This window comes from Leptonychotes weddellii, chromosome 1, assembly GCF_054177405.1.
Source record: "Leptonychotes weddellii isolate Sample4059 chromosome 1, ASM5417740v2, whole genome shotgun sequence".
In the NCBI taxonomy this organism is placed as follows: domain Eukaryota; kingdom Metazoa; phylum Chordata; class Mammalia; order Carnivora; family Phocidae; genus Leptonychotes; species Leptonychotes weddellii.
The window spans coordinates 76,719,138-76,740,520 of NC_138369.1; the positions used below are offsets into that span (position 1 = coordinate 76,719,138).

The 21,383-nt window shown below is 35.7% G+C and overlaps 1 protein-coding gene and 2 long non-coding RNA genes across 5 annotated transcripts in view; all 3 read left to right on the forward strand.

The window, feature by feature from the left end:
• The window catches only part of DNAJC13 (DnaJ heat shock protein family (Hsp40) member C13), a 123,716-nt gene that overhangs the window by 20,439 nt on the left and 81,894 nt on the right, over nt 1-21,383 (forward strand). For all 3 annotated transcript variants that reach the window (XM_081826283.1, XM_081826275.1, XM_081826282.1), the window contains 7 exons: nt 13,435-13,510; nt 14,308-14,457; nt 14,875-14,916; nt 17,588-17,788; nt 20,238-20,444; nt 20,536-20,631; nt 21,004-21,095. In XM_081826283.1, the coding sequence (XP_081682409.1) occupies nt 13,435-13,510; nt 14,308-14,457; nt 14,875-14,916; nt 17,588-17,788; nt 20,238-20,444; nt 20,536-20,631; nt 21,004-21,095 (864 nt within the window). The remainder of the gene's footprint in view (nt 1-13,434; nt 13,511-14,307; nt 14,458-14,874; nt 14,917-17,587; nt 17,789-20,237; nt 20,445-20,535; nt 20,632-21,003; nt 21,096-21,383) is intronic.
• On the forward strand, nt 7-5,233 carry LOC145722626 (uncharacterized). The gene is made up of 2 exons (XR_014147020.1): nt 7-1,519; nt 1,702-5,233. It is a non-coding gene; the product is annotated as an uncharacterized LOC145722626 (long non-coding RNA).
• LOC145722621 (uncharacterized) lies at nt 7,488-9,838 on the forward strand. The gene is made up of 2 exons (XR_014147010.1): nt 7,488-8,308; nt 8,518-9,838. It is a non-coding gene; the product is annotated as an uncharacterized LOC145722621 (long non-coding RNA).

Below are 21,383 nucleotides of genomic sequence, written 5' to 3' on the forward strand. Positions count from 1 at the left end.
TATTTCTGTTGGTTTTATTTTTCTGTGCCTCTGTGAAGTATCATTTTAAACATAATTTTCAATATCTTGAATAGTACCACACAGCTCATTTTTGCCATTTAGCCCTTCTCTTCTGAAAAGCATATGTGCATATTTTAAATGCAAATTCTACACTTGGAATAAATTATTGTTCTTTTTTTCTTTTGACATTTCTGGTTTTCTGTCTGTGTTAGGTAAGAGTTGGTAATAATTAAAAGTAACAAAAGGAAAACAGACCATCTGTCTACCTTCTTCGATGTTGTCAGTTAATGATTGGATTATATAGTAGTGGCAGAGTATTAATTCCATAGCTTTATTGCCCGGAGACTAACCTGTGTGTGATGGCTACATTTTTGTGTCGATTTGCCGGTCAGAGAAATATGCTAATAGTGTTTTTATAATCTTTCTTTAGTCCTATAATGAATTTAAAAAAATTGGGTTTGCTCTTATTTTTTCCTTGGGAGAGGAAGTGACATTTTTTAGTAGGCTGCCTGGTCAGACCCAGATGTTGATGCTTCTGTTTCCTTTTTGTAAAACCGGTGATAATTCCTACCCCTCAGATTGCTGTGAGGACTAAATGAAGTGACATGGAGCATGTGAAGGTTTTAAAATCATGCCTAAATACATTGAGTATTCAGTGGATGGCACCTGTTGATCATTACCAAAAAAAGGTTTCCTGTCTAATCCTTTTAAGTAGTAATAAGTAAAATGAGTATCCCACACTTCGACAAATAGGTGACCACATTATTCCAAATCAGGCCTCAGATAAACCATGCCACATACACAAAGCCAGTAACTTTGGATCTTTTCCTGAACTTTTCATCTTTTAGGTAATAGTGTAGTAACTTCTTAGAATGGTGCAACATCTGAATTCTGTAGTGTTTCTGGTTTGCGTTAGCAAACTGACTATAATTTTGAAAGATAGAGTGTACGAGCTCCTAAATTAGGGAGCATAACTGTTATAGTTGTAGAATATTTCTCTTGAAATTTTTTCTTCATTTAATTTCATTGAGCAAAGTTAGAAAATTAACATACCCAGGGTAGTGTGAGTCTCTTTAGTTCTTTGAATCAGCCTTAAAAAAGATTGTGTATTGAAATTATTTTTATTTTTTCCTCAAGTGGTAGGTTGCTCTGATCATCATACTCTAACTTCTATTTTTAATACAAGTATAGCATAGTGAAACAATAATTCTAAAAAATAAGGTTACTGAACATTTTTTGTTTTGTGAGCTTGTCAGTAATTGTGGTATCTGGAGAAGTTTTTTTTTGATGTTCTAGGAAAGTTGTGACTAAGACTTAAGACAATCCTCTTTCTTTACCTTCTGTAGTAATTTGGAGCAGAACTGTTTATTTGCTCTCAGCACGATTCCTTGCCTCCATCATTGACACCTTGAAACTTTTTTGTTTTGTTTTACAACATCCTTATTAAGATAAAATTTTCATAACATAAAATTCACCTTTTTAAAGTGTACCATTAGTGGTTTTTAATATATTCAATAGAGTAGTGGACACTAACCATTTATTTATTTATTTATTTATTTATTTATTTATTCATGAGAGACAGAGAGGCAGAGGGAGAAGCAGGCTCCCAAGGAGCAGAGAGCCCGATGCGGGACTCGATCCCAGGACCCTGGGATCATGACCTGAGCTGAAGGCAGACGCTTAACCATCTGAGCCACCCAGGCGCCCCACACTAACCATTTTTGGAGCCCTTTCATCACCTTCCCCAAAATCTTCTCTAATAATATTAGCAATTACTTCCCTTTTTTCCTATCTTCTCAGCATCTGGCAGCCACTAATCTACTTTCTGTCACAAGATTAGCTTTTTTTTTAGATTTGTTTATTTTGAGCGAGGTAGCGCGCGTGCACACGAACACAGAGGGAGGGGCAATCTTAAGCAAAGAGAATCTTAAGCAAACTCTGCTGAGTGCAGAGTCCAACATGGGGCTCCATCCCAATGACCCTGAGATCATGACCCGAGCCAAAACAGAGTCAGATGCATGATTGTCTTCTTTCACTTAGCATAACGTTTTCAAGGTTCATCCTATTGTAGCTTGTGCATTTCATTTCTTTTTAATGCCAAGTAATATTCTATTGTATGAATTTACCACATTTTGTTTATCCACTCATCAGCTGATGGACCATTGTTGGTATTGTTTGATTGGTAAATACTGATTGGTATTGTTTCCACTTTTTTTACTATTATGAATAATGCTGCTATAAATGTCTATGTGTAACCTTATGGGTGAATGTGTATTTCCAGTTCTCTTGGGTACATACCTAGGAGTGGAATTGATGTTGTATGGAGTTATATAGAGTTACATGGTAACTCTATGTTTAACATTTTGAGGAATAGCCAAGCTTTTCCAAGTGGCTAAAGCATTTTGCAATCCTACTATCAGGGTATAAGGAATCCACTTTCTCCACATCCTTACCAACACTTGTCATTGTCTCTTCTCTTATTTTAGCTACCCTAATGGATATAAAGTGGTATCTCTGTCATTTTATTTTTATTATTTTTTAAAAGATTTATTTATCTCTTTTGAGAGAGAGTGGGCACATATGTGCGTGAGTGGAGGGAGGGACAGAAGGAGAGCATCTTCAAGCAGACTCCCTGCTGAGTGCAGAGCCTGAGGCGGGGCTCAGCGCACAACCCCATGAGATCATGACCTGAGCTGAAACTAACAGTCGGATGCTTAACTGACTGAGCCACCCAGGCACCCCTTGTTGTGGTTTTAATTTGCATTTCCCTGATGACTAAGATGTTGAATATCTTTTTGTGTGTTTGTTGGCCATTTGTATATTTTTCACAAAATGTCTATTCAAATAATTTATCCATTTTTTATTTGGGTTATTTGTCCTTTTATTGTTGTAGGAGTTCATTATATATTCTGAATGTAAGTTGCTTATCAGATACATGATTTGCAGATATTTTCTGCTATTTTGTGGGTTGTCTTTTCACTCTTGATGGTTATCTCCTGAAGCACAAGGTTTTTGATTTTGATGAAATCCAGTTTGTTTTTCTTTTGTGATTTGTGCTTTTGGTGTCATATCTAAGAAGCCATTACCTAATCCAAGGTCTCAAAGATTTATTCCTATATTCTAAGAATTTTATAGCTTCGATTTTGGGTTAATTTTTATTGTAGTGTGAAATAGGGATGCAACTTCATTCTTTTTGCATGTGGATATCCAGTTGCCCCAGCATCATTTGTTGAAAAGATGATTCTTTCCCCGTTGAATTGTTTTGGCACTCTTGTCAAAAATAATAGGCCATAAATGTAAAGGTTTATTTCTGAACTGCCAGTTTTGTCCCATTGATCTATATACCTGACCTTATGCCAGAGCTATACTGTCTTGATTACTGTAGCTTTGTACTGTTTTAAAACTAGGAAGTTTGAGGTTCCAACTTTGTTCGTTTTCAAGATTGGGCTATTCTGGGTCTCTTGCATTTCCGTATGAATTTTAGAGTCAGGTAGTCAATTTTACAAAAAAGGCTGCTGGGATTTTGATAGGGAATTTATTAAATGTGTGGATCAAATGGAGTATTGCCACCATAACAATATTGAGACTTGATCCATGAAAGTGGGATGTCTTTCCATTTATTTACATCTTTTAAATTTTCTTTCAGCAGTATTTTGTTGTTTTTAATGTACACACCTTGAAGCTTTTACCTTCTTGAAAGATCTTGCATTTCCAGAGTGTGATAGTTATTTCATTAATAATGTAAATTATTATGTGGCACTCAAATTTTTATTATACTTACCTATTTTATGTGGCCAATTCTAATCTAACTTTAAAGCATTCCTCATCAGTCTTAATGCAAAAAAACAAATGGCTAACATTAAAAATTCTGTATTGTTTCAGAGTTGTTAATTGAATTCTTTCTCTAGAAATAAGTCTATTTACAACAAATTCTACATGTGATTTTGGGGATTTAGGGCCTCAGTTTTAAGTGACTTCATGCCTATATACATACTGCTAACCCAGGCCCAACATTCAGAAAAATGACATTGATAGTGGCAGCAAAGATGAGGAAATATTTTTCTTTCTATGTATTTCTAAGTTAAAAATATATGTCTAAATTAAACATGTCTATATATTTAGATATGTTCTAAATTAAAAATAACCTCTTTTACATATTTCTGTTGAGGATATTCATGTGACCTATTTCATATTACCTTTGTAATAGTTTTCATGTGTCTCATTTTGCAGCCACTACTCCATACTCTTAATAATTCAGGTCTATTCACGGTTAGTGTAGTCTCCTTAGCTGGCAAAGTAGCCTTTTCTCCTATGCTTGTCATTTTCCCGCTTCCAAAGTACATAACTATATGTTTGCTCTGGAAGGAACAGGAAGGGCGAATAGATTTCAGGAGTAAAAAGCACTTTTCTTTCATGGAAGAGCAAAGTTTCCTTTTTGGCCTAAGCAAGCCATTTCTAATAGGAAGGAGAATGCATATATTTCAGTTAAAGCAGAAGTGCAGATTCACTTTGGGAAACTTTAGGGTGATTTTCAAAATGTAGGTTTTTAGTTTTTTCTGGGTGGAAATTACAAATAAAATCTACCTGTGGATCACTTTGGTATTTGCATACATTAATTGTAGCAAATACTCTGAATTTAAGAGTAGCATTTTAGTGTCTGCACTAGATTTTAATACGTTGGGATGGATATATGGTAATCAGTCTGTGGAATTAAATGGCAGATGCTTATGACATTCATATACAGTCTGTGTAGTGACTAGATACAGGAAATTGAGAGGAAAGTCAACTGAAAGTGAAGCTGGCAAATTTCTGATACCTTTCTTATGTGTAGAAATAGAATCCTGCAAAAGAAGAGATACTCCTCTCTTTAGCCATCTGGAATTTACAAATGTCACCAACTCTGATAATCCTAGAAATCCTGAGTGTTTTTTCCCTTGCTTTATTGATCTAGCTCTTGACCCTGCCAGCCTCTAAACCTCAGATGAGTGCATCTTGAACTGTTTTTGTGTTTTCTTTATATAATTCTTTGTGCTTATTATCAGGCAATCTGGGATTTGAACATTTTTCATCCAGAAGTGCAAATAATAACGCATTTGCTTTTTGGGAATTTTGTATTTACACACAGTGTTGTATTAAAAGCAAGCTCCAGGAGCAAAGACAGTCTTTTCATCTGGACATGCACATGCAAAAAAAAAAAAAAAAAAAAAGAATCTAGGCACAGACTTTACACTTTTCACAGAAGTTAACTCAAAATGGGTCACTGACCTAAACATGAAACACAGAAGTCTTAAAGATAACATGGGAGGGCACCTGGTGGCTCAGTTGGTTAAGCGACTGCCTTCGGCTCAGGTCATGATCCTGGAGTCCCAGGATCGAGACCCACATCGGGCTCCCCACTCAGTGGGGAGTCTGCTTCTCCTCTGACCCTCCTCCCTCTCGTGCTGTCTCTCATTCTCTCTCTCTCAAATAAATAAATAAAATCTTAAAAAAAAAAGAAAAAAGACAACATGGGAGAAAACCTAGATGACTCTTGGGTTTGGTGATGACTTTTTATATACAACACCAAAGATGTGACCCATGAAAAAATGAATTGATCGGCTGGACTTCATTAAAATTAAAAATTTCTCTGCAAAAGACACTGTCAAGAGACTGTAAAAACAAGCTGGGAGAAAATATTTGTAAAAGACATTTGATGAAGGACTATTCAAAGTATACAAAGAACCCTTAAAACTCAACAATAAGAAAACCAACAACCCAATTAAAAAATGAGCCAAAGACTTTAACAGAGATCTCACCAAAGTAGAAATACAGATGACAAACATATGAAAAGATGCTTCACATCATCAGTCATCAGGGAAATGCAAATGTCGGGATACTACTCACATTTATTGGATTGGCCAAAATCCAGAACACTGACAGCGCCAAATGCTGACAAGGATGTGGAGCAAAGGGAACTCTCATCCGTTGCTGGTGGGAATGCAAAATGGTATAGCCACTTTGGAAGACCGTTTGGTGGTTTCTTACAAAACTCAACATCCTCTTACCATATGATCCAGCAATCACACTCCGTAGTATTTACCCAAAAGAGTTGAAAATTACATCCACACAAAAACCTGCACACAGATGTTTATAGCACCTTTATTTATAATCACCAAAACTTGGAAACAACCAGGATGTCCGTCAGTAAGTGAATGGACAGATAAACTGTAGTACATGCAGATGATGAGTATTACTCAGTGCCAAAATGAAATCAACCATCAAGCTAGGAAAGACATGAAAGAAACTTAAATGCATATTACTGACAGAAGCCAGTCTGAAAAGGTTGCATATTGTATAATTCCAACTACATGACATTGCAGAATAGGCAGAACTTTGGAGACAGTAAAAAGATGAGTAGCTGCCAAGGTTTAAGGAGGAGGGAGGGATAAAAGGTGGAGCACAAAGGATTTTTAGGGCAGTGAAACTTACTCTGTGTGATACTGTAATGGTGGATACATGCCTTTATACATTTGTCCAGACCCATAGAATGTACAACACCAGGAGTGAACCCTAATGTAAACTGGACTTGGGTTGAAAATGATGTGTCAGTATAGGTTCAGCAATTAAACAAATGTATGTACCACTGTGGTGGGTGGAGAATTTGATAATAAGGGAGGCTGTGCATGGGTGGGGACAGGGAGTATTTGGGAAGTCTCTGTACCTTTGGCATAATCTTTCTGTGAACCTAAAACTGCTCTAAAAATTAAAAAAAAATTTTTTTTTTTTTTTTAAGATTTTATTTATTTGACAGAGCACAAGCAGAGGGAGAGAGAGGGAGAAGCAGGCTGCCCGCTGAGCAAGGACCCCGATGTGGGACTCGATCCCAGGACCCTGGGATCATGACCTGGGCCAAAGGCAGCCGCTTAACCGATTGAGCCACCCAGGTGTCCCTAAAAATTAAAAATATTTTTAAAAACAACTCTATCTGAGCTGGAAAAAATACAGACCTTGCATCATGAAATTTAAGCCCTTACATTTCATGGGATGTGGTTTAGTTCCCCTGAAAAAAACGGGACATTTTCTTACTGAGTTATTGGGATAGATAATTGCAGAGAGAGTATGTGCTATACATTTCTTCTTCCTCTTTTCTGAGGAATACAACTTCTGATGTGAGTCATCTCAGGTGAAACTCATCTTTCAAGTGGAGTTTGACCAGAATCAGAGTATCCTGGTATCATAGGCATAGGAATGATCACTTTGCCCGTTATTTTGTTCTATGTGTTAGGTATGGATTTAGCAGTTATGGTTACTGGAAGCATATTGGTACTAATTATAATTAATTCAGTTACTCTACTGGAGTTTTTTTTTTTAAAGATTTTATTTTTTTATTTGACAGAGACACAGCAAGAGAGGGAACACAAGCAGGGGGAGTGGGAGAGGGAGAAGCAGGCTCCACGCAGAGCAGGGAGCCCGATGTGGGACTCGATCCCAGGACCCTGGGATCATGACCTGAGCCGAAGGCAGTCGCTTAACCGACTGAGCCACCCAGGCGCCCTCTACTGGAGTTTTGAACCCCTCCCCCCGTTACTCAGAATAATAGCAAGAAGAATAGCTAACATTTATTGATTATAAATAGCAAGTGACAAATACTTTACATGGATTATTTCTTTTAATCCTCACATTATGAAATAGATATATATACTATCCACATCTTTCAGTTGGAGAAACTGAAGCTTAGAGAGGTTAAGCAAATTATCAGAGGATACATAGAAAGTGAATAGTCCAGATAGTATTCGAACCCAGGTAGTGACTCCAGAGCTGGTGGGCTAAATTAGTAAGCTGTAGTGCCTCCTTCAGCATTGCTTACCATTGATCTCCTAACTCTTTGAGAAATCTTGTACTGCAGTCATCCTTAGTTTCATTATTTGGTGGACTAAAATTGTAATTCAAGTAACTGGATTGTGAAGCTTTTAATAGTAAACAGAAAAACCCTAGGTTCTGTGAGAATCCTAACAGCTTCTTAGAAATTGGTAGCCAAAACTTATTTTAAAATGATTGAAGGAACTAGGGTGTTCAGCTTAGGAAAGAGGATTCAAAGTGAAAGTCTGGTTGGCAGAAAAATTATTATATCCTATGAGAAGCTGAAAGACAGAACTTGAACCAGCAGGTGAAATTTGTGGGTAAGAATATAATTCTAAGGAACAATGGTTAGTATCTGCAGTACTGGAAAAAAAAAAAAAAAAGAATTACTCTTAAGGAAAGTTAGTTAGTTCCCTTGCACCAGTAATGAAAATTAAAACTAGCCACCTTTGCCCAGGGTACTATAAAGGTTCAAGCTAGGGCGCCTGGGTGACTCAGTTGGTTAAGCGACTGCCTTCGGCTCAGGTCATGATCCTGGAGTCCCTGGATCGAGTCCCGCGTCGGGCTCCCTGCTCGGCGGGGAGCCTGCTTCTGCCTCTGACCCTCCCCCCTCTCATGTGCTCTCTCTCTCTCATTCTCTCTGTCTCAAATAAATAAAAATTAAAAAAAAAAAAAAAGGTTCAAGCTATATGTTATGGGGGTTAGGCTAGGTAACATAAAAGCTTGTCTTCCAACTCTGATTAGATCTTTTTGGCTTATTTGAGGCCCACTGCATAGACTTATCTACTGAAAGGATTGAGGGTCTTAACTTTAAGTCTACAGCCATGCCACCCTAAATGTGCCTGATCTCATCTGATCTCGGGAGCTAAGCAGGGTTGGGCCTGGTTAGTACTTGGATGGGAGGTTCTTAACTTTAAAAGTAATACACAAAGGTTTTATGACCTCAAGAAATTTGAGAACCATTAGTTTATAGTAAACATAAGCTTTTTCTGTACTTTACAAAAAGAAAGTAATGTTGAATTTTCTGTTTTGAGAGAGTTGTGAGAGAGAGAGGGAGGTGGGGGGGAGAAGGAGAAAGAGAATCTTAAGCAGACTCAACACCCAGTGTGGAGTCTGATTCGGGCTAGATTTCACAACCCTGAGATCATGACCCGAGCTGATATCAAGAGTCTGGCCACCCAGGCGCCCCTCCCAACATTTTATTTATTATTAACTAATTCAGACATCTGAAATGAACTTCAGAGTAGTTAAGAGATATGATACCTGTCAGTCATCGTTTGAAAGTTAATTCCAGACTTGAATACTCTTAACTAGCATGTATTAATTAGACATGTACAATAGTGTCAATAGATGCTCCAAAAATACCACCATCACAATATTCTGCACAAAATTTCATTACCATTCAACTCTCAAAATAGAGAACATTCAACATTACTTTCTTTTCAAGCCCTGCACTGGTTCCATGCTGGGTGTGGAGCCTACTTTAAAAAAAAAAAAAAAAAGTATGGCATAACATATTTTTATCTGCAGGAATTAGAATAATACAGGAGTGTTCATTTTAATGTAAGTTAATGTAAGTTTAGTCTGTTAAAAAATCTGAACATCACCTGTCATATTCAAAACAAGATTACATCCCCAGCTTTTGTTTCAGATGATCTTTCTTATCTCTGTCAGCAATATCATCAGCACCTTTTTACTTGTTCTTATCTTTACCAATTGTTATGGGAGCAAAATGCCCCATTAGAAAAGGTGCCCCAAATATGTTTTTTTTATTTAAAGAGCTTTAGTTTCCTGATTCTAAATAACATTAGAGTTCATGGGTAATGTAAATTATATTATTTATTAAGCTGTCATATTAGAATAAATCTGTGAGTTATGAAAACTTGATGGAAGAAAATCCCTTATTCCCTATAGGCATTTAATGATTTGTGTGACTTTAGTTGCTGAGTAAAATGGAAACAAGTGCAATAAGTAAAGTCAATAATGATTATTAATTTCTCAGTTGGGGGAAAAGGTGTTTGCCTTTACATTTCTTCATATTATATAGATGGCATCATCTGTCATAAATTTCTCATACATTTTGTTTACTTTAGTCTTTGTTCCTTTTGTTACTTGGTTTTAATATAGCTATATTTTATAAGAACTTTTAGTATGATAATTTTAAGGAATTAGCCAGCAAATTTATCTCAAACCCATAAGAACAGCAAATTATAATTTATAAATGGCATTTTCTCTTTGCAGAGAGAAAATAAAATGGGAGTATTTCATAAAAATAAGACCTTAGTCATTTCCTGATGTTACACTGGTTAAGATTGAAAAACTAGTGTGAAATTAGTTGCTATCTGACATATATTCTGTTTTAAAAACAAGAGTAAATGAGCAGATCATAGATTTGAATGCATGTTGATGTATGATTAGATAGATTGGCCTATTTAGCTATTTGACAAACACTGAGCATGTGCTGTATGCAGTGCTGGGTCCTGTGGGAGGAGTTAGAATTTCAAGATAATGAAGACATGGTACCCCCTTGAACTTAGGGAATCTTTGTTCTTTATGACTTAGGACACCAGTGACTTAGTAAAAGATACAAAAAAAATCTTAAGTTTGCAAGTGTTGTGACTAACATACCATACATGTGGGATCATTTAGATTTTAATCTCTAAATCTGATATCTAAGGAGGCTTTACAGGTAATCTTTGAAGGTTTAGGGCTGCTTGTAAAGGTGTAAATTTTTAATGACCTAGAAGTATTTGTTCTATACTTAAAGAAAGTGCAGCGGCCATTCTAGAGGACAGAGGTAAGGGGAGCTCTCATGGAAGGGGGAGAGAGGAGAATAGAAGAGAATTCTCTTAAGAATTTCCTTATAGGGCGCCTGAGTGGCTCAGTTGGTTAAGCGACTGCCTTCAGCTCAGGTCATGATCCTCGAGTCCCGGGATCGAGTCCCACGTCGGGCTCCCTGCTCAGCAGGGAGTCTGCTTCTCCCTCTGACCCTCCTCCCTCTCATGCTCTCTGTCTCTCATTCTCTCTCTCTCAAATAAATAAATAAAATCTTTAAAAAAAAAAAAAAAAAGAATTTCCTTATAGCTTTCTTCTTAGGGAGGCTGTAGAGCCCAGTATTTTGTCTGAGAGATAGGTCTGAGTTTACTAGTCTTGACGACAGTATTTTGAGCCCAGTGGGCACTTAACTTCAGGATCCTTTTGCTGAAGGATCTAGAATGTGCTCTCTCCAGTTATGGTAGTCACTAACCAGCTGTGACTTTAAATTTAAAGTAATTAAATATAAATAAAATTTAAAATTCACTTGCATTAGCCACATTTCAAGTGCTCAGTAGCTACATGTGGCTCATGGCTACCTCATTAGACAGTGTAGATATAGAACGTTTCCATCTTTTTGGAAAGTTCTTTTGCACGGCAATGATCTAGACAACAAAGTACATGAGAAAGATGTTAGAAGGTCTTTAGTTGTGTGGAGGAAATTAGTTTAGAATTGAAAAGAATATCTTCTTAGCTGAGATCTTTTAAGACTTTGAATGTGACATTAGGTGACACTGGAAACATTTCAGGCATTTAATTCTTCTACTTTTGTTCCCAAAGTAAAATAAACAAATTCTGTAGTTTCATTTCAGGATTATAAAAATTGGCATGTTTGACTCTCCAGATGATTCTGAAAGTTAGAATTTGTGATTTTTGATTTCATTGTGCAGTCTTCAACAAGATCTTATTTGTCCCTGTTAATTGATAAAGCCTCTGAAGTTCTGAGACTTTTTAGCTGTTTAGGTTAATCCTCATGTACTTCACCAATCTCTCAACCCTCACCTGGCTTTAGAAAGCAGCAAATGAATGTTTTTATGTTAGAAGAAGGTAGTTTCATTCTTTTGATCATTTCCCACTCCATTTTAGACATGTGAAAAAAATATTTGTAATATGGCAGTACTTTTTTAATGACTATATGGTAAAGATTAATAAAATCTGTCATTTTTTTTCCCCAAATGGAGATAACTTCATCATTTTTATTATGTAATATACTAATTAGAAAAAAATGGAAATAGAAAAATTGTGAAAGATCTCTCTTGATCTCAGTGGAAATCCTTCTAGTATGTTACCCTCAAGTCTGATAATGGCTATTTGTTTAAGGTATGTATGTCTTTTTAGTATTAGTAGTTTAAAGCAGAAAAACATGATTTCCGTAGATATCAAAAAGGCATTTGATTGTATTTAACGTCCAGTTTTGGTAATTTAAAAATCTCTTAACTAAAATACAAATAGATACTTCATTAAATATGACCAATTATATTAATAGATTTTTCTAATATTGAACTCTGTTTTCCTAAAATGAACCTTCTTTGGTCATGGTGTACTACTATTTTCATAAGCTACTTGATTCTTTTTTTTTTTAAGATTTTATTTATTTGACAGAGAGAGTACAGTCAGGGGGAGCGGCAGGCAGAGGGAGAAGCAGACTCCCCACTGAGTAAGGAACCTGATGTGGGGCTTGATTCCAGGACCCTGGGATCATGACCTGAGCTGAAGACAGAGCTAAACCGACTGAGCCACCCAGGCGCCCCGAGTTACTTGATTCTTATTGCTAATATTTATTTAAAAAAATAGATTGTGTATCTTTTTTTCTTTTTGTGTTGTCTTACCAGATTTTGGTTATCACTAAAAGAATTGAGGAACTGTCCTTAGTCTGTTTCTTGGAACAACTTAAGAAGCTTGGGACTTACCTGTTCCTTTAAGGTTCATCTTCTTGTTTGAGCTGTGGTGCTTCTGTAGGTTGTAATTCTTTGCAGCTTTCTTAAATTCTTCTATATAGGGATTGATTTATTTGTAACTTCAAATTTATCTGTGTAGAGTTACATCATTATTTCTTCTGTATCTATGATTATAAATTCTTATATATCCTTAATTTTGTTTTTGTGTTTTCTTAGACTAGCTGATGTTTTATGTATTTTATGTTTAAAGAACTAATTCTTTATTTTTAAGTTTTTCTGATTCAGGTTCTATTTTTATCATTATGAATTCCTCTCCTAAAGGATTATTGATATCCAAGTGATTTTTCTCCTTAGATATGAAGTGAAGTGAGAAGTGAAAATTGCCTGTAGTGGTGTAGGCTTCCTACTTCTATAAAATTGCAACACTTAAATGTAATAGGTACTTACTTAAGTAGAAATTATTACGATTCCAGAATATTGCTGTGACTGACCAGTTGCAGGCCATAGCTTTTCCTTTCTTTGCATCATGGTTTTGTTGAAAGCATATTTTTAAAGAATTAGTGTATAGTGTTGATGTTTTTAATAAAATTTTCCCATTTAGAATCTTGGCATCTTCAGGCAGTATTTTAACTTCATGTATACTAACAACTCAAGCTTGCATAGGTCCTACTTCTCTACTTACGGATCACTAGTTCACAGTAAAGTGAGTGGTGGTGGGTAGGTTTTAATAACACTTTAGAATATAAAACTAAACTATATTTAGTTAGCATTAATCAACTGATACATTTCTATTTGTTCAAATATTCCTTTTGTGTTAATATCATATATTTTATTATAAAATGTTTCTTTAAGACTAAATTTAAGTACTTGTCTTTCTTTGTAGGTATAAGCGTGTCTTTTCAGTTGGAACCCATGCGATTACTACATATAATCCCAATACCTTAGAAGTAACAAATCAGGTAATCATGTTAGAAGCTGTTAGGCATTTTTTGAACTCCATTTGAATTTTAAAAGCCAGGTAATGACCCATGATTTCCTTGGCCTGAAATCAGTATTTTAGGTAGAAAAGTCAACTTTGAAAGAGATCGATACGCTTATAGAATACTTCATGCCGAGTACCAAAAATAAGTAAATAAAAGAGGGTGGTGACAAATGTTTTTTTCTAGGCTCTAAGTATAATAACTTTTTGATATGTTGCTTTTGATTTAGCCATCTCTTTTATGTAAATTGGTGCATTAGTTCTTTATAATTTTAAAGACTATAGGAACTGCAATAAAGGCATACATAAATTAAGTCACAGTGCAGTGGTTGGAAAATACTTGTCATAGAAGTAGGATTACTGTTTATAAAGGCAAAACCAACTTGAATATGGATAAGTAAACAAAATTAAATATTTTCTAGCTTATTTTTAATTCTAAATTAGTCATGTTTTACAGATTCCTTTTTGTCTGTTTTAACAGATCTGTAGGTAATCATAAAATTTTATTCCTCGCTTCTTTTCACTTTTATGTATTTTAATTGCTTTGGATTCGTCATTAATCATTAAAATTGGAATACAGGTGGGATTTTTATTGTTGTCTCTGATAACTGAAAACCTTTAAAAGAATTTGTTATGGAATTACTATAAGATATAACATCTTCTAGGCCTCTGTATTATTTTGTAAGATTTTTCTCATTTAATCCGTGATTGTGAAATTAAAGTAGTAAAAATAGTATTTAATACAGCATCAGTTGGAAGAATTTTTCTTTTTGTTAGTGGCCTTATGGAGACATTTGCAGCATCAGTCCCGTTGGAAAAGGACAAGGAACAGAATTCAACCTCACATTTCGTAAAGGCAGTGGGAAAAAGTCAGAAACTTTAAAATTTTCTACAGAGCACAGAACAGAACTTCTTACAGAAGCATTGGTAAGAACAGTTCCATGTTAATAAGCTAAATTTCTTTTTTTTTTTTTAAATGAAACCGTTACATTAAAGTACAGATGTTAATGTTCTGAGCTTTTTTTCCCACACTGCTTATTTTTTCTTATTGACTGTTAACTTGATTCTGTGAAACTTTCACTTTCTCTAACTGAAAAATCTATTTAATTAGCGTTTAGACTTTGTAAGCGCATATACAGAGCAGAGCAGTTGTATGTCTAATCTGTCTTGTTTTTCAGTGAAGTTCCACACATTTTTTATTGAACAGTCTTAAACTATAACATCAATAATATTTAATATCAAGGTTATCAAGTTGAGATTTTACATGTTTTAGATAGAAAAGACTGAACCGTGAGTCTTCCTTACCAGTCTATTGTCATAAACTGTGATTGTTTTCTCTTTCAGAGATTTAGAACTGATTTCTCAGAAGGAAAAATCACAGGAAGGGCAAGTATTTGACCTTATTAATACCTGTTTCTATTCTAATGTTGCCCATTATTATAGAAATCATTTTGTGATCCGTGTGCTTCTTTTACGGCAAAGCTAAAGGGGAAAAAAGGAATTATCGTTTAATGTTTTGTGGCACTATGTGAGAGATGAATGTAGTTTAATAGCAAACTCCAACATGAGGAATTAGATTTATGACTGTTAATGTTGATGGTTGGAGAAGAAGTTTTCAGGCAGACCTATGGAACATTAAAACCGATGCTATAACCATTCAGGTGCTCTTTATTCAATATTCTAAACAGCAACAGTAAGCATCACACTGTGGATAATACCTGTTGGAACATGCACTAGTTGTTTGGTGTAGGATTTTCCTATTTCAGAAGTATTAAGGTTTTAAGAAGTTTGGGGTATATCAAAACTGTCTTATATTTTCTTGCACTGGATCTGGCTGCTAGTAAGGCTTTGCATGGTGCACTGGCAGCTTTGGGGAAGTCACGGGTGCTTATTAGAATCTTCATAACTTTCTCAGGCGTTCTCTAGTCATGTTACAATAGCATTTAAACTAAATCAGAGACTTCTGACGAGGGGAGATGGGAGTTTATGCTTTTTTCACTCCCTTGAAATACCAAATTTCTTTCCATGAGAAGGTATTGCTTTTACAGGGACAGGGGCAGAATAATGCCTAAACTGTAGCACTCTTCAGAACTCTGGCTTCTGGTAAAAGGCAAGAACTGAATTCTGAGAAGCTGGCAGCATCATTTCTCTGTTTTTTTTAAGCCCGCATCCTTTCTATGGATGTTCTGCTGCTAGTTTTAGCATCCCAGAAACCTCACAGATCTCAGGTCAAGCAACTGACTGGCTGCTCAGGAGCCATTTAAAATAGATTAATGGCAGTTGGCAAGCTGCTGCTTTCTTGTTCTCATGAGCCACAGTCAGATTTCTATAAATTGTAATTTGGTATGCTTATTTTAATTACTTTATGTTAGCAGTTGAGTTTTCTGTATTCCTCATCTGGAAAAGAACTGCTTCCAAAAACATACTTTTAGATTTTGTTTATAAGCTTCCCTTTATATCAGTTAACTTCAGCCACTTAATACTTTTCAAAACTGAGGTGGAAACAGTGTCTCTAAAAGATTGCCTGAAAGTCTGTCTAGTTTTAATCAGGAATAAATGGCACCTCTTCCTCCCCCAAATGCTCTGCTGGTGAATACTCTTGCATAAATTGAATTTGACCCTCAGGTCTTCAGTTGTCCCTAGATGTACTCTAAATCAGATCTCTAAGTCTCTCTCTTTTGGCTTCTGCAATCCTGAGGGATAATGATGTGTTTCTGTCAGCACATCTCATTATGACAGTTGATTATCAGCTGGAGTGAACAGAGACTATCCTGCAGAGTGGGTTGGAGCATGCAAGCAAGCATAGTTTGGAAAAGCACCACCATTTTTGTGGCTTCCCTTCTTCTGGAGAGAAGTGGCACCTTTAGTTCAGAATCAAGGTTCTAAATATATTCTTGGGTGAATGTAGGCCCTTTGTCTTTCTCCAGAATTCCTTTTATGGAACTATAATGTGCATTATTATACCATCGATCAGTAATGCTGAGGGGACTTGATGTCATATGATCCTGAGCCAAACTGAGGCTCATTGCTGGGTTTAGTGTTGGGGTGTCGTGGAGGCGTTTATTATTTAATGCCTTACTCACTTTTCTGAATACCTACGAGAGAATTTCTCTCATTTCAGTATTAGAAATAGTTGTACTCCTGAGCAACCAATTTACTTTTACCTGAAGAGTCCTGTAACTGACCATGTGTTCCTCTTCATATTGTTGGGTAGAAAACTTTGTGGACTTTTTGGGTGGGTGAGGGGATATTCATTTCACATCTGACACTTGGTTACTTTTCTCTTGCCTCATTTTGTCTTTATTTTAAATTATTTTCTCTTGTATCATAACATTTTGGCTAGCAGCCTCACCTAAACCTTTTTTTTCTTTTTAAGAATAAAACAAACTGGGTAGTAAATGATGTTGACCATTCTAATCATTTCTGATACTAGGTACCTTAATTTACAAAGGAATGTTATTATTTAGTGGAATTTTACTTGGTAATGCAATCAAATTTATAACTCTCCATTGTTGTGATTAGAAAAGCCTAAGGTCCAACTGAGGCTTCAGCATTTTTGTGTGTGTAGAAAGAAAATCTATATTACATACTGAACCAGCTCAGATTGTTTAAACTGAACACTGTAACTTCCCCAAAATGTGACTTACCTCTTTTCTATATGTAAATTGAATTAAAAGAATCCATCAATAAAAGTTGAAATCTTTATTCCCAATAAAACTTTCAGAGTAACATTTCTTTTGGGACTTACTTTTCTTTCTTTCTTTTTTTATAGATTTGCATAAGACTGACTCAAAATTGTTTCACAAAATATTGTAACCCAAACCTTTGTTAATTTAAAAAACATATAGTATCTTCAGTTTGAGTGAACATTCTTACTTAAATACAAACCTCCAAATAGCTAAAATTAATGTTTTTAACAATTTGGATAGTAGCTCTAAATATTTACAACGTTGTTTAGATTTCTAGTTGTTTTAGCAGTGACTGATATATTAACTGTAACTTTATTTCATGGTAAGCTTAAATATGAACCTAAAAGTAGTATTATTTCTCTCTCCAGAGATATAACTGCTATAAACATCACTGGAGTGATACAAGAAAACCTGTCATTTTAGAAGTAACTCCTGGAGGCTTTGACCAAATTAATCCTGCAACCAACAAAGTCCTCTGTTCCTATGACTATAGAAATATTGAAGGCTTTGTAGATCTCTCTGATTATCAAGGAGGGTTTTGTATACTTTACGGAGGATTTAGTAGATTGGTAAGTAGTATTTTTAAAAAGTCATTTAAAAAGAGGCATGACCATTTGAAGGAAAGCAGTGTTTTTACACTTAATTTTCTTTTTTTAAAAGATTTTATTTATTTATTTGAGAGAGAGAGAATGAGAGACAGACAGCACAAGAGGGAAGAGGGTCAGAGGGAGAAGCAGACTCCCTGCCGAGCAGGGAGCCCGATGCGGGACTTGATCCCGGGACTCCAGGATCATGACCTGAGCCGAAGGCAGTCGCTTAACCAACTGAGCCACCCAGGCGCCCCTTGTCACTTTTTTTTTTTTTTTAAAGATTTTATTTATTTATTTGAAAGAGAGAGAATGAGAGAGAGCACATGAGAGGGGGGAGGGTACACTTAATTTTCAAATTCACATGAGTCTTCTGGAAGGAAGTCTGGTATTAAGAGTGTAGGCTTTGTTATCAAAGAGACCTGAGCTTGAATCCCAACTTAAAGCTTTTTAAAGTGGGGAGAGTGAGGCGCCTGGGTGGCTTAGCTGTTAAGCATCTGCCTTTGGCTCAGGTCATGATCCGGGAGACTGGGGGGCTCCCTGCTCAGTGGGGAGTCTGCTTCTCCCTCTGACCCTCACACCTTTTGTGCTCACATGCACTCTCTCTCACTCTCTCAAATAAATTTAAAACAAAAAGTGGGGAGAGTAATATGTACGTCATAGGTTTTTGTTTCTGTTTCTTCTTTTTTTTTTTTTTTGAGGATCCTGTGAGATAACTTATGTAAATGTTTAGCATAATATGTGGCTTAGTATTCAGTAAATGGTAGTTACGGTTGTTATTTTCATTAGTATTAATGTCTTAACTGAAAGATTCTAAGCTTTCTTTGAAAAAATAATTTACGATCTTTTATTTTTATAGTCTTCCCTCCTTTCCCCAGCTGTTTGTAATTTGAAATCTGAGTATTCATTGAAACTTCATTACATGTTCTTGTCTTGAAATTCTGAATTATATGTGAATTGTGTGGTACAGTAGAAGCCACTTAAGATGCTCAGACCCTATTTGTTAATTGGTAATTGAAGCTGAGCTATATAGATGATGACCATCTTTTTTTATAAGAAACATTTGCCTTCCTTAATTAAACCTCGCATCTCAAAGATGAGCAGTAGAGTTTCCACAAGGAAAGGCTCAGTTTAGCTTACTCTCAAGATTCTTTCCTCTTGAGAATTTTAATTTCTGTAGCTATCTTAGTGGCCTGGGAACAACTACTCCCAAGATTTAGTGTTGTGTAGATAAATTATCCTTCTCTGGGTAGCAGAGCCAGGGCAAGCCTGGAACTTCTAGATACACAAGAGGCTAGAGGGTAGCAGAAGGGAAATAAAAGGAATGATAACGGGATAGGGGTGCTAAACTATTTGATTTACAAAATATGTTATCTCCTCAGAGTTACAGGCTTTTTTCTGTCTTTCACTCTTTGCCCAGGACCCTGGGATCATGACCTGAGTCAAAGGCAGACGCTTAATGACTGAGCCACCTAGGCGCCCCTAAAATCAGGTTTTAAAACATGATCTCAACCAGTGTTTCTCAGCAGGGGAGCTATTAGAATATGGACAGGACAATTCTTTATTGCGTGGCACTCTCCTGCCTTGTTCTTTGCAGCACATTAGTGTTTCTGGCCCAGGTGTCAAATGCAAGTAGCAATACCTTATCTTTACCTTTGTAAATAACACTCCTGGAGGTTGATTTGTAATGTCCATTGGCCAGTGGCTTGTAAACATTTAAGCATTCTTCAAGGTAATCGTGCAAGAAAACCCACTATTATTAAAAACATTAAATCAGAGCTACTTTTGTTGAAGATGGTAATCCTGCCCACATAGTACCCACTACCCCCACTGGACTTGGCTGGGGTCCCTGGGACCCCTTCTGGAAGCTCCAGCATGCTGTTTTCTACATGGTGACAGGAATCAGGCTCTGAGAAGTTATGAGATAATTTCCATTCAATGAGTTATTTGCAAGGCTCTATATCCCAGACTTTGTGATTTTTAACTTAGTGTAATAGTGGTTCAGACAACACACTGCAGGGCACCTGGGTGGCTCAGTGGGTTAAGCGTCTGCGTCTGCCTTCGGCTCAGGTCATGATCCCGGGGTCCTGGGATTGAGCCCTGCATCAGGCTCCCTGCTCAGTGGAGAGCCTGCTTCTCCCTCTCCCTCTGGCTGCCACTCCTGCTTGTGCTCTCTCTTTCTCTCTCTCTGATAGATTAGATAGATAGATAGATAGATAGATAGATAGATAGATAGATAGATAGATAGATAGTTAGTTAGATAAAATCTTAAAAAAAACCCCACAACACACTGCTTATTTACCTTTGATATGATCAACTACCATTGTTTTTCTTTAGAATTGCTACTCCAGTCTCTTTCCTGTTGAGTTGATTAAAAATGGTCACATTTTAGTTGTTTCAACCCTGACTTTAAATTTCAAAATTTGTGCAGCATTTATTTGCATCAGAGCAAAGAGAAGAAATAATCAAAAGTGCAATAGATCATGCTGGCAACTACATAGGTATTTCATTGCGCATCAGAAAAGAACCTTTAGAATTTGAGCAATATTTGAATCTTCGCTTTGGAAAATACAGCACTGATGAATCCATCACATCTTTAGCAGAGTTTATAGTCCAAAAAATATCACCTCGACATTCGGTAAGATCCTGTGTTCAAAATAAAAATTTGTTCATCTGATTTTGACATTTTTCTTCCATGACTTACTAATGTGTCTCAATTTTGTTTGAAGGAACCCATAAAACGAGTTCTAGCACTTACAGAAACATGTTTAGTAGAACGTGATCCCGCAACCTATAATATTGCAACTTTGAAGCCTTTAGGAGAAGTAAGTGTAACATTATTAGCCTAAATGAGATTTCTTCCTATTGATAAATTAGAATAATTTTCTATTTTAACATTTTTAATGCTTAAAGAATGGAAAATGAGAATATACTTAATTCTTCACATTATTGTATTTGTTGTACTTAGAACAATGAATATTACAAAATTTATTTTCAAAGTATACAATGAATGGAACTTTTTATTCAACAGTTATATGAAAATTTGAATGAAACTTTTAAGCAGCTCTTAAATTCTGATATTGTAAACAGTTTTTAAATATTGACTTCTTTAAGCTAAAATGATGATATGTAGTACTTCTAAGGAAATGCCATAAAACTAAACCTCTTTTGTTGAACTTGGTTTTTGTTTTCATTAGGTATTTGCGTTGGTTTGTGACTCAGAAAATCCTCAACTTTTTACCATTGAATTTATAAAAGGGCAAATACGGAAATATTCTTCAACAGAAAGGTATTTTGAGATCCTAGTATATGCAAGGCAAAGTCCTCCATCAGTGAGGAAAAACAAAGATTTATAATCTAGAACTTTGAAATCATATAACTTAGGAAAAGACAACATTATTTTGTTGCATATTGAAAATGACCATTCAGTTTTCAAATTTCTAAAGAGAATAAAAATGATTTGATTTTAAATGGAATGATGAAAATAAAATGTATTTCTGTAACTTATGCTTTTAAGGTTTTTGAAATAGCATCTTTCACTTTCATTGTTAAATTGTTTGGATAACAGCAGCAAGTT